The sequence below is a fragment of the Salmo salar genome, chromosome ssa18 (genome assembly GCF_905237065.1).
Source record: "Salmo salar chromosome ssa18, Ssal_v3.1, whole genome shotgun sequence".
Lineage (NCBI taxonomy): Eukaryota > Metazoa > Chordata > Actinopteri > Salmoniformes > Salmonidae > Salmo > Salmo salar.
Window position 1 is genome coordinate 303289 of NC_059459.1, and position 14338 is coordinate 317626.

The window sequence follows — 14338 nt, forward strand, 5'->3', positions numbered from 1 at the left end:
GAGAGAGAGATAAACAGAGAGAGAGATAAACAGAGAGAGAGATAAACAGAGAGAGAGAGAGATAAACAGAGAGAGAGATAAACAGAGAGAGAGACAGAGATAAACAGAGAGAGAGAGAGAGAGATAAACAGAGAGAGAGAGAGAGAGAGATAAACAGAGAGAGAGAGAGATAAACAGAGAGAGAGATAAACAGAGAGAGAGACAGAGATAAACAGAGAGAGAGATAAACAGAGAGAGATAAACAGAGAGATATAAACAGAGAGATATAAACAGAGAGAGAGATAAAACAGAGAGACAGAGAGAGATAAACAGAGATAAACAGATAAACACACACTTACCATTAACATTTTAGTAATTTAACTACATTCTCCTCAATAAATAATTAAATCAGCAGTCAAAATAAATATTTTCTTAGAATAAATCTGTTTATTTGCCACTATGATAATTTGACATGTTTGATCATTTGCATATCATCATCATCATCATCATCATCAAAAACAAGAAGGCACTGAGGCTGCTGGGATGACATTCCACGAGGCACAGATGAGCTTCCCTTCCCCCAATCCGAACCAGTAGTGGGGGAACGCTAAACTGAACCAAGACCAGCATCTAAGGGGGGTGTCGGGGTCAAGGGTCAAGCGTTAGAAGCCACTCTTCCTCAGGTACTGCATCATGTCGGAGGCCTTTATGTTGATCTTCCCTCCAGGAATGTCCTTCATCCCTTTAACAATGATCAGAGCTGATAGAGGGAGGACAGAGGGAGAGAGAGGGGACAGAGGGAGAGAGAGGGAGGACAGAGGGAGAGAGAGGGAGGACAGAGGGAGAGAGAGGGAGAGAGAGAGGACAGAGGGAGAGAGAGGGAGAGAGAGGGAGAGAGAGGGAGAGAGAGAGGACAGAGGGAGAGAGAGGGAGAGAGAGGGAGAGAGAGGGAGGACAGAGGGAGAGAGAGGGAGAGAGAGAGGACAGAGGGAGAGAGAGGGAGAGAGAGGGAGAGATATGGGACAGAGGGAGAGAGAGGGAGGACAGAGGGAGAGAGAGGGAGAGAGAGGGAGAGATAGGGGACAGAGGGAGAGAGAGGGAGGACAGAGGGAGAGAGAGGGGACAGAGGGAGAGATAGGGGACAGAGGGAGAGATAGGGGACAGAGGGAGAGATAGGGGACAGAGGGAGAGAGAGGGGACAGAGGGAGAGAGAGGGAGGACAGAGGGAGAGAGAGGGAGAGAGAGAGGACAGAGGGAGAGAGAGGGAGAGAGAGGGAGAGATATGGGACAGAGGGAGAGAGAGGGAGAGAGAGAGAGAGGACAGAGGGAGAGAGAGGGGACAGAGGGAGAGACAGGGGACAGAGGGAGAGATAGGGGACAGAGGGAGAGAGAGGGAGAGAGAGGGAGAGACAGGGGACAGAGGGAGAGATAGGGGACAGAGGGAGAGAGAGGGAGAGAGAGGGAGAGAGAGGGGACAGAGGGAGAGAGAGAGAGAGGGAGAGATAGGGGACAGAGGGAGAGAGAGAGAGAGAGAGGGAGAGATATGGGACAGAGGGAGAGAGAGGGAGAGAGAGAGAGAGGACAGAGGGAGAGAGAGGGGACAGAGGGAGAGAGAGGGGACAGAGGGAGAGAGAGGGAGGACAGAGGGAGAGAGAGGGAGAGAGAGAGGACAGAGGGAGAGAGAGGGAGAGAGAGGGAGAGATATGGGACAGAGGGAGAGAGAGGGAGAGAGAGAGAGAGGACAGAGGGAGAGAGAGGGGACAGAGGGAGAGACAGGGGACAGAGGGAGAGATAGGGGACAGAGGGAGAGAGAGGGAGAGAGAGGGAGAGACAGGGGACAGAGGGAGAGAGAGAGGACAGAGGGAGAGAGAGAGACATTCCTTTAGAACACAGTACCTTTTTGAACAAATTAACAAATATTCTCAGGGTAGTGTACCTAATAAACTGGCCAGGGTAGTGTACCTAATAAACTGGCCAGGGTAGTATAATCCAATACAGGACAACATCAGAAGGTGTGTGTGTGTGTCTGTGTGTGTGTGTGTCTGTGTGTGTGTGTGTGTGTGTGTCTGTGTGTGTGTGTCTGTGTGTCTGTGTGTGTGTGTGTGTGTGTGTGTGTGTGTGTGTGTGTGTGTGTGTGTGTGTGTGTGTGTGTGTGTGTGTGTGTGTGTGTGTGTGTGTGTGTGTGTGTGTGTGTGTGTGTGTGTGTCTGTGTGTGTGTGTGTGTGTGTGTGTGTGTGTGTGTGTGTGTGTGTGTGTGTGTCTGTGGTTCGTACTCTGGCCACTCTTAGCGATGGTGATGCTGTAGGAGTTGGTATCAGTAGCAGTGGGCCTCATCTTAACATCTAAAGTGTGGTCCCCTTCGGTGTGCAGATTATCTCTCAGGACAGTACACTTGTTCCCGCTGAGATGAAGACCACTGGCGAAGAGAGGAGAACGATCCAATGACATCATCGCCTTGATCTCCGCAGCCTGGGGGAAGGGGAGGAGGGGGGAAATCATTACGTCGTCATACAACAGGCCGATTCAACCTGGAGGACTGGCTGCATCCCTCCTCCAGTCATATATATTAGAATGGTCTATAGACATTCAGTAAACACATTACACATGGGAGAGAAGGGAGTGAGAGGGAGAGGGAGGGAGAGAGGGCGAGAGCGAGGGAGACAGAGGGTGAGAGAGGGAGAGAGGGAGAGTGAGAGAGGGTGAGAGAGAGAGGGAGAGAGAGAGAGGGTGAGAGAGGGAGAGAGAGAGAGGGTGAGAGGGAGAGTGAGAGAGGGTGAGAGAGAGAGGGAGAGAGGGTGAGAGAGGGTGAGAGAGGGAGAGGGTGAGAGAGAGAAAGAGGGAGAGGGTGAGAGGGAGAGAGAGGGAGAGAGAGAGGGTGAGAGAGGGAGAGAGAGGGTGAGAGGGAGAGGGTGAGAGAGGGAGAGAGAGAGAGGGTGAGAGGGAAAGTGAGAGAGGGTGAGAGAGAGAGGGAGAGAGGGTGAGAGAGGGTGAGAGAGGGAGAGGGTGAGAGGGAGAGAGAGGGAGAGGGTGAGAGGGAGAGGGTGAGAGGGAGAGAGAGGGTGAGAGAGGGAGAGAGAGGGTGAGAGAGGGTGAGAGGGAGAGAGGGAGAGAGAGAGAGGGAGAGAGAGGGTGAGAGAGGGTGAGAGGGAGAGAGGGAGAGAGAGAGAGGGAGAGAGAGGGTGAGAGAGGGTGAGAGAGAGAGGGTGAGAGAGAGAGAGAGGGAGAGAGAGAGGGTGAGAGAGGGAGAGAGAGGGTGAGAGAGGGTGAGAGAGGGTGAGAGAGGGTGAGAGAGGGAGAGAGAGAGGGTGAGAGAGGGTGAGAGAGGGAGAGGGTGAGAGAGAGAGAGAGGGAGAGGGTGAGAGGGAGAGAGAGAGAGAGAGGGAGAGGGTGAGAGAGAGGGTGAGAGAGGGAGAGAGAGGGTGAGAGAGGGTGAGAGAGGGTGAGAGAGGGTGAGAGAGGGAGAGAGAGAGGGTGAGAGAGGGTGAGAGAGGGAGAGGGTGAGAGAGAGAGAGAGGGAGAGGGTGAGAGGGAGAGAGAGAGAGAGAGGGAGAGGGTGAGAGAGGGTGGAAGGGTCTAGGGACCCAAAGAGGTGATCTTTTTTTTGTTGCACTACACACAGCTGAGTTCACTAATCAACTCATCGTCAAGCTATGCAGAAGCTCACTCACTTCACTAACAACCAGTCAGTCAGTCACATTCAATGCTACTGCCTGCAGTGCCACCTAGTGGTAGTAGAGTTACACTACAGATCCACCCATCCCTGTCCCCTGGACACTTACCCAACCCTGGACACCCACCCAACCCTGGACACCCACCCAACCCTGTCCCCCCACCCAACCCTGTCCCCTGGACACCCACCCATCCCTGGACACCCACCCAACCCTGTCCCCTGGACACCCACCCATCCCTGGACACCCACCCAACCCTGTCCACCCACCCACCCCTGTCCCCTGGACACCCACCCAACCCTGTCCCCTGGACACCCACCCATCCCTGGACACCCACCCAACCCTGTCCACCCACCCACCCCTGTCCCCTGGACACCCACCCATCCCTGGACACCGGACACCTACCCAACCCTGTCCCCTACAGATCTACCCAACCCTGTCCCCTGGACACCTACCCAACCTATAATAAAGGTCTGGGTCAGCCAATAAAGGTCAGCCATTAAAGGTCAGCCAATAAAGGTCAGGGTCAGCCATTAAAGGTCAGCCAATAAAGGTCAGCCAATAAAGGTCAGCCAATAAAGGTCAGCCAATAAAGGTCAGCCATTAAAGGTCAGCCAATAAAGGTCAGCCAATAAAGGTCAGCCAATAAAGGTCAGCCATTAAAGGTCAGCCAATAAAGGTCAGCCAATAAAGGTCAGCCATTAAATGTCAGCCATTAAAGGTCAGCCAATAAAGGTCAGCCAATAAAGGTCAGCCATTAAAGGTCAGCCAATAAAGGTCAGCCAATAAAGGTCAGCCATTAAAGGTCAGCCATTAAAGGTCAGCCAATAAAGGTCAGCCAATAAAGGTCAGGGTCAGCCATTAAAGGTCAGCCATTAAAGGTCAGCCATTAAAGGTCAGCCATTAAAGGTCAGCCAATAAAGGTCAGCCATTAAAGGTCAGCCAATAAAGGTCAGCCATTAAAAGTCAGCCAATAAAGGTCAGCCAATAAAGGTCAGGGTCAGCCATTAAAGGTCAGCCAATAAAGGTCAGGGTCAGCCAATAAAGGTCAGCCAATAAAGGTCAGGGTCAGCCATTAAAGGTCAGCCATTAAAGGTCAGCCAATAAAGGTCAGCCATTAAAGGTCAGCCATTAAAGGTCAGCCAATAAAGGTCAGGGTCAGCCATTAAAGGTCAGCCATTAAAGGTCAGCCATTAAAGGTCAGCCAATAAAGGTCAGCCATTAAAGGTCAGCCATTAAAGGTCAGCCAATAAAGGTCAGGGTCAGCCATTAAAGGTCAGCCATTAAAGGTCAGCCATTCAAGGTCAGCCAATGACTAAATAGGAAATATGGTGGCATTTGGAACTCATACCCTAAAGTACATGAACTAGCCGATACAGTATATATGAACATTTAGAGAGAGAGAGAGAGAGACAGAGAGAGAGAGAGACAGAGAGAGCGAGAGAGAGAGACAGAGAGAGAGAGAGAGAGAGAGAGAGACAGAGAGAGAGAGAGAGAGAGACAGAGAGAGAGAGAGAGAGAGAGAGAGACAGAGAGAGACAGAGAGAGACAGAGAGAGAGAGAGAGAGAGACAGAGAGAGAGAGAGAGAGAGAGAGACAGAGAGAGACAGAGAGAGAGAGAGAGAGAGAGGGAAAGATAAAGTACATGCTCAAACAGGTTCCTGCATTTTTTGTTGTTGAAGGATTCAAACTTTTCACTCCCATCAATCTCTTCTTCTTTTCTCTCTAACCCCCCCCTTCTCTCTCTCTCCCCCTTCTCTCTCTCTCCCCTTCTCTCTCTCTCCCCCTTCTCTCTCTCTACCCCCTTCTCTCTCTCTCTACCCCTCCCCCAAAATGTCCCAGATTTCCAGCTAAGGAATTCCAACACTTCTAGTCCAGTCATGCCCACCCTGAACCTCCAACTTCAACAGACCACACCCGACACACACACACACACACACACACACACACACACACACACACACACACACACACACACACACACACACACACACACACACACACACACACACACAAACTAAACATGTGTAAAGGTTTTGCTATAGCTAAGAACTGCCCATAAGCCTTGTCCCAGCCAGAACTGCCCATAAGCCTTGTCCCAGCCAGAACTGCCCATAAGCCTTGTCCCAGCCAGAACAGCCCATAAGCCTTGTCCCAGCCAGAACAGCCCATAAGCCTTGTCCCAGCCAGAACAGCCCATAAGCCTTGTCCCAGCCAGAACAGCCCATAAGCCTTGTCCCAGCCAGAACTGCCCATAAGCCTTGTCCCAGCCAGAACAGCCCATAAGCCTTGTCCCAGCCAGAACAGCCCATAAGCCTTGTCCCAGCCAGAACAGCCCATAAGCCTTGTCCCAGCCAGAACTGCCCATAAGCCTTGTCCCAGCCAGAACTGCCCATAAGCCTTGTCCCAGCCAGAACAGCCCATAAGCCTTGTCCCAGCCAGAACAGCCCATAAGCCTTGTCCCAGCCAGAACAGCCCATAAGCCTTGTCCCAGCCAGAACTGCCCATAAGCCTTGTCCCAGCCAGAACAGCCCATAAGCCTTGTCCCAGCCAGAACAGCCCATAAGCCTTGTCCCAGCCAGAACAGCCCATAAGCCTTGTCCCAGCCAGAACTGCCCATAAGCCTTGTCCCAGCCAGAACAGCCCATAAGCCTTGTCCCAGCCAGAACTGCCCATAAGCCTTGTCCCAGCCAGAACAGCCCATAAGCCTTGTCCCAGCCAGAACTGCCCATAAGCCTTGTCCCAGCCAGAACAGCCCATAAGCCTTGTCCCAGCCAGAACTGCCCATAAGCCTTGTCCCAGCCAGAACAGCCCATAAGCCTTGTCCCAGCCAGAACAGCCCATAAGCCTTGTCCCAGCCAGAACTGCCCATAAGCCTTGTCCCAGCCAGAACAGCCCATAAGCCTTGTCCCAGCCAGAACTGCCCATAAGCCTTGTCCCAGCCAGAACAGCCCATAAGCCTTGTCCCAGCCAGAACTGCCCATAAGCCTTGTCCCAGCCAGAACTGCCCATAAGCCTTGTCCCAGCCAGAACAGCCCATAAGCCTTGTCCCAGCCAGAACAGCCCATAAGCCTTGTCCCAGCCAGAACTGCCCATAAGGCAGCAGTCCAACTCCTGTTTCTGCAGTGAGACAGCTTGATGTACCAGGACACCCCCTGGACAGGACACTAGTCTATCTCCTGTTTCTGTAGTGAGACAGCTTGATGTACCAGGACACCCCCTGGACAGGACACTAGTCTATCTCCTGTTTCTGTAGTGAGACAGCTTGATGTACCAGGACACCCCCTGGACAGGACACTAGTCTATCTCCTGTTTCTGTAGTGAGACAGCTTGATGTACCAGGACACCCCCTGGACAGGACACCCCCTGGACAGGACACCCCCTGGACAGGACACTAGTCTATGGCAGTGCCTTACCCCTAATCCATCTCCCTAACAAAGCTGGGGCAAAAATCCATATCAGGATAAATTGTCTGAATTGATGTGATAAGGACAAACAGAAGGAGAAGTTTAAAACGTTAATGTGAAGCAGTTTATTGTTCTCCTACTGGTACATACTATTTCATTTCAAACTTCACATCTCTCTACTACAGGCTACTTATCATAATGAACGATATCAGCAAAACGGCTGTGAAACATGGGTCGGTATGGTCAGCGTCGATAATTTAACTGGGGATGGAACCCCCAACCTACCAGTATTTACCCACAATGCCCCTGAGTTAGCTATAGACCATCTATCTCCACCACTAAGAGACAGTATTTACCCAGTATTTACCCACAATGCCCCTGAGTTAGCTCTAGACCATCTATCTCCACCACTAAGAGACAGTATTTACCCAGTATTTACCCACAATGCCCCTGAGTTAGCTCTAGACCATCTATCTCCACCACTAAGAGACAGTATTTACCCAGTATTTACCCACAATGCCCCTGAGTTAGCTCTAGTCCATCTATCTCCACCACTAAGAGACAGTATTTACCCACAATGCCCATCTCCACCACTAAGAGACAGTATTTACCCACAATGCCCTGAGTTAGCTATAGACCATCTATCACCACCACTAAGAGACAGTATTTACCCAGTATTTACCCACAATGCCCTGAGTTAGCTCTAGACCATCTACTCCACCACTAAGAGACAGTATTTACCCACAATGCCCCTGAGTTAGCTATAGTCCATCTATCTCCACCACTAAGAGACAGTATTTACCCAGTATTTACCCACAATGCCCCTGAGTTAGCTCTAGACCATCTATCTCCACCACTAAGAGACAGTATTTAACCAGTATTTACCCACAATGCCCCTGAGTTAGCTCTAGACCATCTACTCCACCACTAAGAGACAGTATTTACCCACAATGCCCCTGAGTTAGCTATAGTCCATCTATCTCCACCACTAAGAGACAGTATTTACCCAGTATTTACCCACAATGCCCCTGAGTTAGCTCTAGACCACCTATCTCCACCACTAAGAGACAGTATTTACCCACAATGCCCTGAGTTAGCTCTAGACCATCTATCTCCACCACTAAGAGACAGTATTTACCCACAATGCCCTGAGTTAGCTCTAGACCATCTATCTCCACCACTAAGAGACAGTATTTACCCACAATGCCCTGAGTTAGCTCTAGACCATCTATCACCACCACTAAGAGACAGTATTTAACCAGTATTTACCCACAATGCCCCTGAGTTAGCTCTAGTCCATCTATCTCCACCACTAAGAGACAGTATTTACCCAGTATTTACCCACAATGCCCTGAGTTAGCTCTAGACCATCTATCTCCACCACTAAGAGACAGTATTTACCCAGTATTTACCCACAATGCCCCTGAGTTAGCTCTAGACCATCTATCTCCACCACTAAGAGACAGTATTTACCCACAATGCCCCTGAGTTAGCTCTAGACCATCTATCTCCACCACTAAGAGACAGTATTTACCCACAATGCCCTGAGTTAGCTATAGACCATCTACTCCACCACTAAGAGACAGTATTTACCCACAATGCCCCTGAGTTAGCTCTAGACCATCTATCTCCACCACTAAGAGACAGTATTTACCCAGTATTTACCCACAATGCCCCTGAGTTAGCTCTAGACCATCTATCTCCACCACTAAGAGACAGTATTTACCCAGTATTTACCCACAATGCCCCTGAGTTAGCTATAGACCATCTATCTCCACCACTAAGAGACAGTATTTACCCAGTATTTACCCACAATGCCCCTGAGTTAGCTCTAGACCATCTATCTCCACCACTAAGAGACAGTATTTACCCAGTATTTACCCACAATGCCCCTGAGTTAGCTCTAGACCATCTATCTCCACCACTAAGAGACAGTATTTACCCAGTATTTACCCACAATGCCCCTGAGTTAGCTCTAGACCATCTATCTCCACCACTAAGAGACAGTATTTACCCAGTATTTACCCACAATGCCCCTGAGTTAGCTCTAGACCATCTATCTCCACCACTAAGAGACAGTATTTACCCACTATGTTACTACTAACAGCCTAGAGATCACCAGCACTGAGAGGAAGTGGTCACAAACAACTCACACGCGCGCGCAAGCATGTACACTCACACGCGCGCACACGCACAGAGATTGAGAGAAGAGGTGGAAAGAGAGCAAAAGAGAAAGAGAAAAATGGAGCGAGAGAGAGAGAAGATGCAAGTCCTGACAGGGGAAAGAGATGAGAACTCTGCACAAGTACTGACTTGTCCACAAAACACGCTGCTGTCTTCAGAGTTCAACTGACTTCCTGAAAATGTAACCACGAGAGAGACAGAGAAGAGAGAAGAGAGAAAGAGGAGGAAGGGGAGGGGGGAGAGAGAGAGAGAGAAGGGGAGAGAGAGAGAGAGAGAGAGAGAGAGAAGGGGGAGAGAGAGAGAGAAGGGGAGAGAGAGAGAGAGAAGGGGAGAGAGAGAGAGAGAGAGAGAAGGGGGAGAGAGAGAGAGAGAGAAGGGGGAGAGAGAGAGAGAGAGAGAGAGAGAAGGGGGAGAGAGAGAGAGAGAGAAGGGGGAGAGAGAGAGAGAGAGAGAGAGAAGGGGGAGAGAGAGAGAGAGAGAAGGGGGAGAGAGAGAGAGAGAAGGGAGAGAGAGAGAGAGAGAGAAGGGGGAGAGACTTGCCTGCTTCAGAGAAACTGTCAAAGAAACTCTGTGGACATTAAAGATGATTCTCTTCTACCAAAAAGGTCTCCCTCTCTCCTCTTGCGTTATCTGCATGCCTACTGTTTGCTCAATCATTTGTGTGTGTGTGTGTGTGTGTGTGTGTGTTAGAGCGTTGTGGAGAAAGACTGCAGGTTTGTTTACAAACACCACACCCACCACCCTGAGCTTTCCAAACCCTGAAAATGTCTGACACACACACACACACACACAGGCCATTCTCAGCAAACACATCTTCATGCTCCTCATGTGACTGGCTGTAGGTGTGTGTGTGTGTGGCAGACATTCTCGATGGGGGGAAGTGGCTCACAGAAGAGTCTCTCTTCACTTCCTATATGTTGCGGTGTGTGTGTGTGTGTGTGTGTGTGTGTGTGTGTGTGTGTGTGTGTGTGTGTGTGTGTGAGTCAAGTTGCTGTGTGCAACATGACCAAATAAGGAGCTCAGAATGTAGCTGAAAACACGGAACTCAGACACCATTCTGCAGTATGAATGGTTAAAAAACGCTTTTTACCAGAAGTCAGGAGAGTCACCACAAGACAAGGTCACAGACAGGAATAACTTGACAAAATATTCTCTACTGTTTATAAAAGAACCAGATATTCTCTTAACATGTTTATCCAACAAGTTTATAGACACCAGAACCAACTAGTTGTTGATGTGACAGTGTCAAAATTACCCAATCTCTCTCTCTCTCTCTCTCTCTCTCCTCTCTCTCTCTCTCTCTCTCCTCTCTCCTCTCTCCTCCTCTCTCCTTCTCTCTCTCTCTCTCTCTCTCTCTCCTCTCTCCTCTCTCCTCTCTCCTTCTCTCTCTCCTCTCTCATCTCTCCTTCTCTCCTCTCTCCAATTTAATTCAAGGGCTTTATCGGCATGGGAACCACACGTTAACATTGTGAAAGCGATGTAATTGTCTCTCCACCGAGTTCCCTGTAAGTTGGCTACTCCCTGGTTGGTCAACAACTGAAAAACACACTCCTGATGTCAGAGCCGCAAACACACACACACGTTAGCTAGCGTTAGCGTTAGCCTACTTACTGTCACACCGGCCAGTTGACCTCCGGGTGTTGCTGCCCAGACCGACTCTTTCCCCGCCTCAGACCCACAGATCGCTGCCTCTTGCACGAAGGGAGGTGTTCCCGCCATCAGATTGGTTATATAACCATCCCACGCCATGATTCAACTGCACTGATGAATATATACACCTATAAACTAGGGGAGAAGAGAGGTGGACGAGAGGGAGAGAGGAGAGGGAGAGAGGTGGGGGTGGACGAGAGGGAGAGAGGTGAAGGAGAGAGGTGGGGGGTGGACGAGAGGGAGAGAGGTGGGGTGGACGAGAGGGAGAGAGGTGGGGTGGACGAGAGGGAGAGGAGAGGGAGAGAGGTGAGGTGGAGGAGAGAGAGAGAGAGAGAGGTGGGGTGGAAGAGAGGGAGAGAGGTGAGATGGACGAGAGGTGGGGTGGAAGAGAGGGAGAGAGGTGGGGTGGAAGAGAGGGAGAGAGGTGAGGTGGAAGAGAGGGGGAGAGGTGAGGTGGAGGAGAGAGGGAGAGAGATGAGGTGGAGGAGAGAGGGAGAGAGATGGGGTGGAAGAGAGATGAGGTGGGAGAGAGGGGGAGAGGTGAGGTGGAGGAGAGAGGGAGAGAGATGAGGTGGAGGAGAGAGGGAGAGAGGTGAGGTGGGAGAGAGGGGGAGAGGTGAGGTGGAGGAGAGAGGGAGAGAGATGAGGTGGAGGAGAGAGGGAGAGAGGTGAGGTGGAGGAGAGAGGGGGAGAGGTGAGGTGGAGGAGAGAGGGAGAGAGATGAGGTGGAGGAGAGAGGGAGAGAGGTGAGATGGACGAGAGAAACCAACATCCTTAACATTCAACATCCCGAGGCTACTGCATTAAAATCTTGCACAGTGTGAGTCAAAAGGTAGAATGCAACACAAATCACCACGGATAACAAATAGTCATAAAGACGTGAAGGCCGATGTGGAGAACTATAAAGGTCTTACCTGAGCGGCTCGCAGGGACCGGGGAGTGAAGCGGGAGGAAGAGAAGGCGCGCGATTATATATACGGTGTCGCACCCACCCCTCCGGACTTCCTCATTCAGACGGGGAGAAACCGGGGCGCGTTCAGTTCACTCAACGTTTCATTCCGTTATGTAGAGTACCGAAGTCCCCTTTTCCACCCCCCCAAAAAAAACATTTCTTCAACAGTCTCGTAGGCTGCAGCAAAATTCGTACAGCAGCACTCTAGACCAGTCCCCTCCGGGTAACCTTAATTACAACGATGTTCAACGGGTCGTTCAGAACAACGGGTCGTTCAGAACAACGGGTCGTTCAGATCAACGGGTCGTTCAGAACAACGGGTCGTTCAGTACAGCACCATTTTCATTGTAATTAAACGTTTGCACACCGTTGTGTCCTGATGAACGGGACTCTCAGAAGCACACGGGGATTTACATAGGGCGCCATTGTATCATGCTGCTGCTGCTGCAAACGATGTCCTGGCATTCTCTAAGAGAACGCTTTTGCTCTCTTGGTTTTGACAATCTGACAGCATTAGAAATGTTAATATTATGACAACACCAAATTACAAACTACTCTACACTTTTCCTCCAAACCAGCTCTGTTTCCGTTTCATACGTCCATTTTATTTATTTTTTATTTTTTTTATTTTTAAATTGTAGGTGATTTATATTTTATTGCCACTAAAACGTTTCCAATATTTATTTTAGAATGGTCATGGATAAAGTTGACAAACTGTTCTCTTTCTGCATAGGCACAGCATTCCACACAGTCCTACACACACCTCTGGGATTCTCAGACCTGTCTCTGCAGAACTCACTGTGTGTGTGTGTGTGTGTGTGCGTGTGTGTGTGTGTGTCTGTTTGTCTGTGAGTGTGTGTGTGTGTGTGTGTGTGTGTGTGTGTGTGTGTGTGTGTGTGTGTGTGTGTGTGTGTGTGTGTGTGTGTGTGTGTGTGTGTGTGTGTGTGTGTGTGTGAGAGAGAGATGGCTCAGAACTGTCTGGTCGGACTGCAGGCCTCTTGGTCAGTCTCCTGTATCCAGGTGTTATTGTTTGAATGGGTGTGTGTATCGTGTTTAAAGCACACACACACACACACACACACACACACACACACACACACACACACACACACACACACACACACACACACACACACACACACACACACACTCACAGACAAACAGACACACACACGCACACGCACACACACATGCAATAACCACATCCTGTAACCTTATAGAAGAGAGCGAAGGAGAAAGAGAGGCGGAGAAAGGGTAGGGAGGAGTACTTGAGAAAACAAGATGGAGGGTAGAAAGAAGAGGTGAGGTGACAGAGAGAAGGAGGACTGGAACTGACAAGCAGAACGACACATGCTTTAGGAGAATCAGAAGAGTCAGATAGGGCTGGTAGAGCATGGCACTGCCAGGATAGTGGGTTCGATTCCCAGGAACATCCATACCAAAATGTATTCACCCACTACTGTAAGTCACTTTGGATAAAAGCTAAATGGCATACAGTATATAGAAGTATCCTAACCTGTCTCCTAATCAGGGGAGAGGACTGGTACATACTAGTATCCTAACCTGTCTTCTAATCAGGGGAGAGGACTGGTACATACTAGTATCCTAACCTGTCTCCTAATCAGGGGAGAGGACTGGTACATACTAGTATCCTAACCTGTCTTCTAATCAGGGGAGAGGACTGGTACATACTAGTATCCTAACCTGTCTCCTAATCAGGGGAGAGGACTGGTACATACTAGTATCCTAACCTGTCTTCTAATCAGGGGAGAGGACTGGTACATACTAGTATCCTAACCTGTCTCCTAATCAGGGGAGAGGACTGGTACATACTAGTATCCTAACCTGTCTCCTAATCAGGGGAGAGGACTGGTACATACTAGTATCCTAACCTGTCTCCTAATCAGGGGAGAGAAGGACTGGTACATACTAGTATCCTAACCTGTCTCCTAATCAGGGGAGAGGACTGGTACATACTAGTATCCTAACCTGTCTCCTAATCAGGGGAGAGAAGGACTGGTACATACTAGTATCCTAACCTGTCTCCTAATCAGGGGAGAGGACTGGTACATACTAGTATCCTAACCTGTCTCCTAATCAGGGGAGAGGACTGGTACATACTAGTATCCTAACCTGTCTCCTAATCAGGAGAGAGGACTGGTACATACTAGTATCCTAACCTGTCTCCTAATCAGGGGAGAGGACTGGTACATACTAGTATCCTAACCTGTCTCCTAATCAGGGGAGAGGACTGGTACATACTAGTATCCTAACCTGTCTCCTAATCAGGGGAGAGGACTGGTACATACTAGTATCCTAACCTGTCTCCTAATCAAGGGAGAGGACTGGTACATACTAGTATCCTAACCTGTCTTCTAATCAGGGGAGAGAACTGGTACATACTAGTATCCTAACCTGTCTTCTAGAGGACTGGTACATACTAGTATCCTAACCTGTCTCCTAATCAGGGGAGAGGACTGGTACATACTAGTATCCTA

General features: G+C 49.8%; 1 protein-coding gene across 1 annotated transcript; it reads right to left on the reverse strand.

Annotated features, from left to right (window-relative positions):
* Positions 1 to 404: 404 nt before the first annotated feature.
* Positions 405 to 11962, reverse strand: LOC106608396 (profilin-2). Its single transcript, XM_045700630.1, has 4 exons — positions 11803 to 11962; positions 10850 to 11023; positions 2253 to 2448; positions 405 to 739 (listed from the first exon to the last, which is right to left on the reverse strand). The coding sequence occupies exons 2-4, from the start codon at positions 10985 to 10987 to the stop codon at positions 642 to 644; spliced, it is 432 nt and encodes a 143-aa protein (XP_045556586.1). The 5' UTR covers positions 10988 to 11023; positions 11803 to 11962; the 3' UTR covers positions 405 to 641.
* Between the last annotated feature and the right edge of the window lie 2376 nt (positions 11963 to 14338).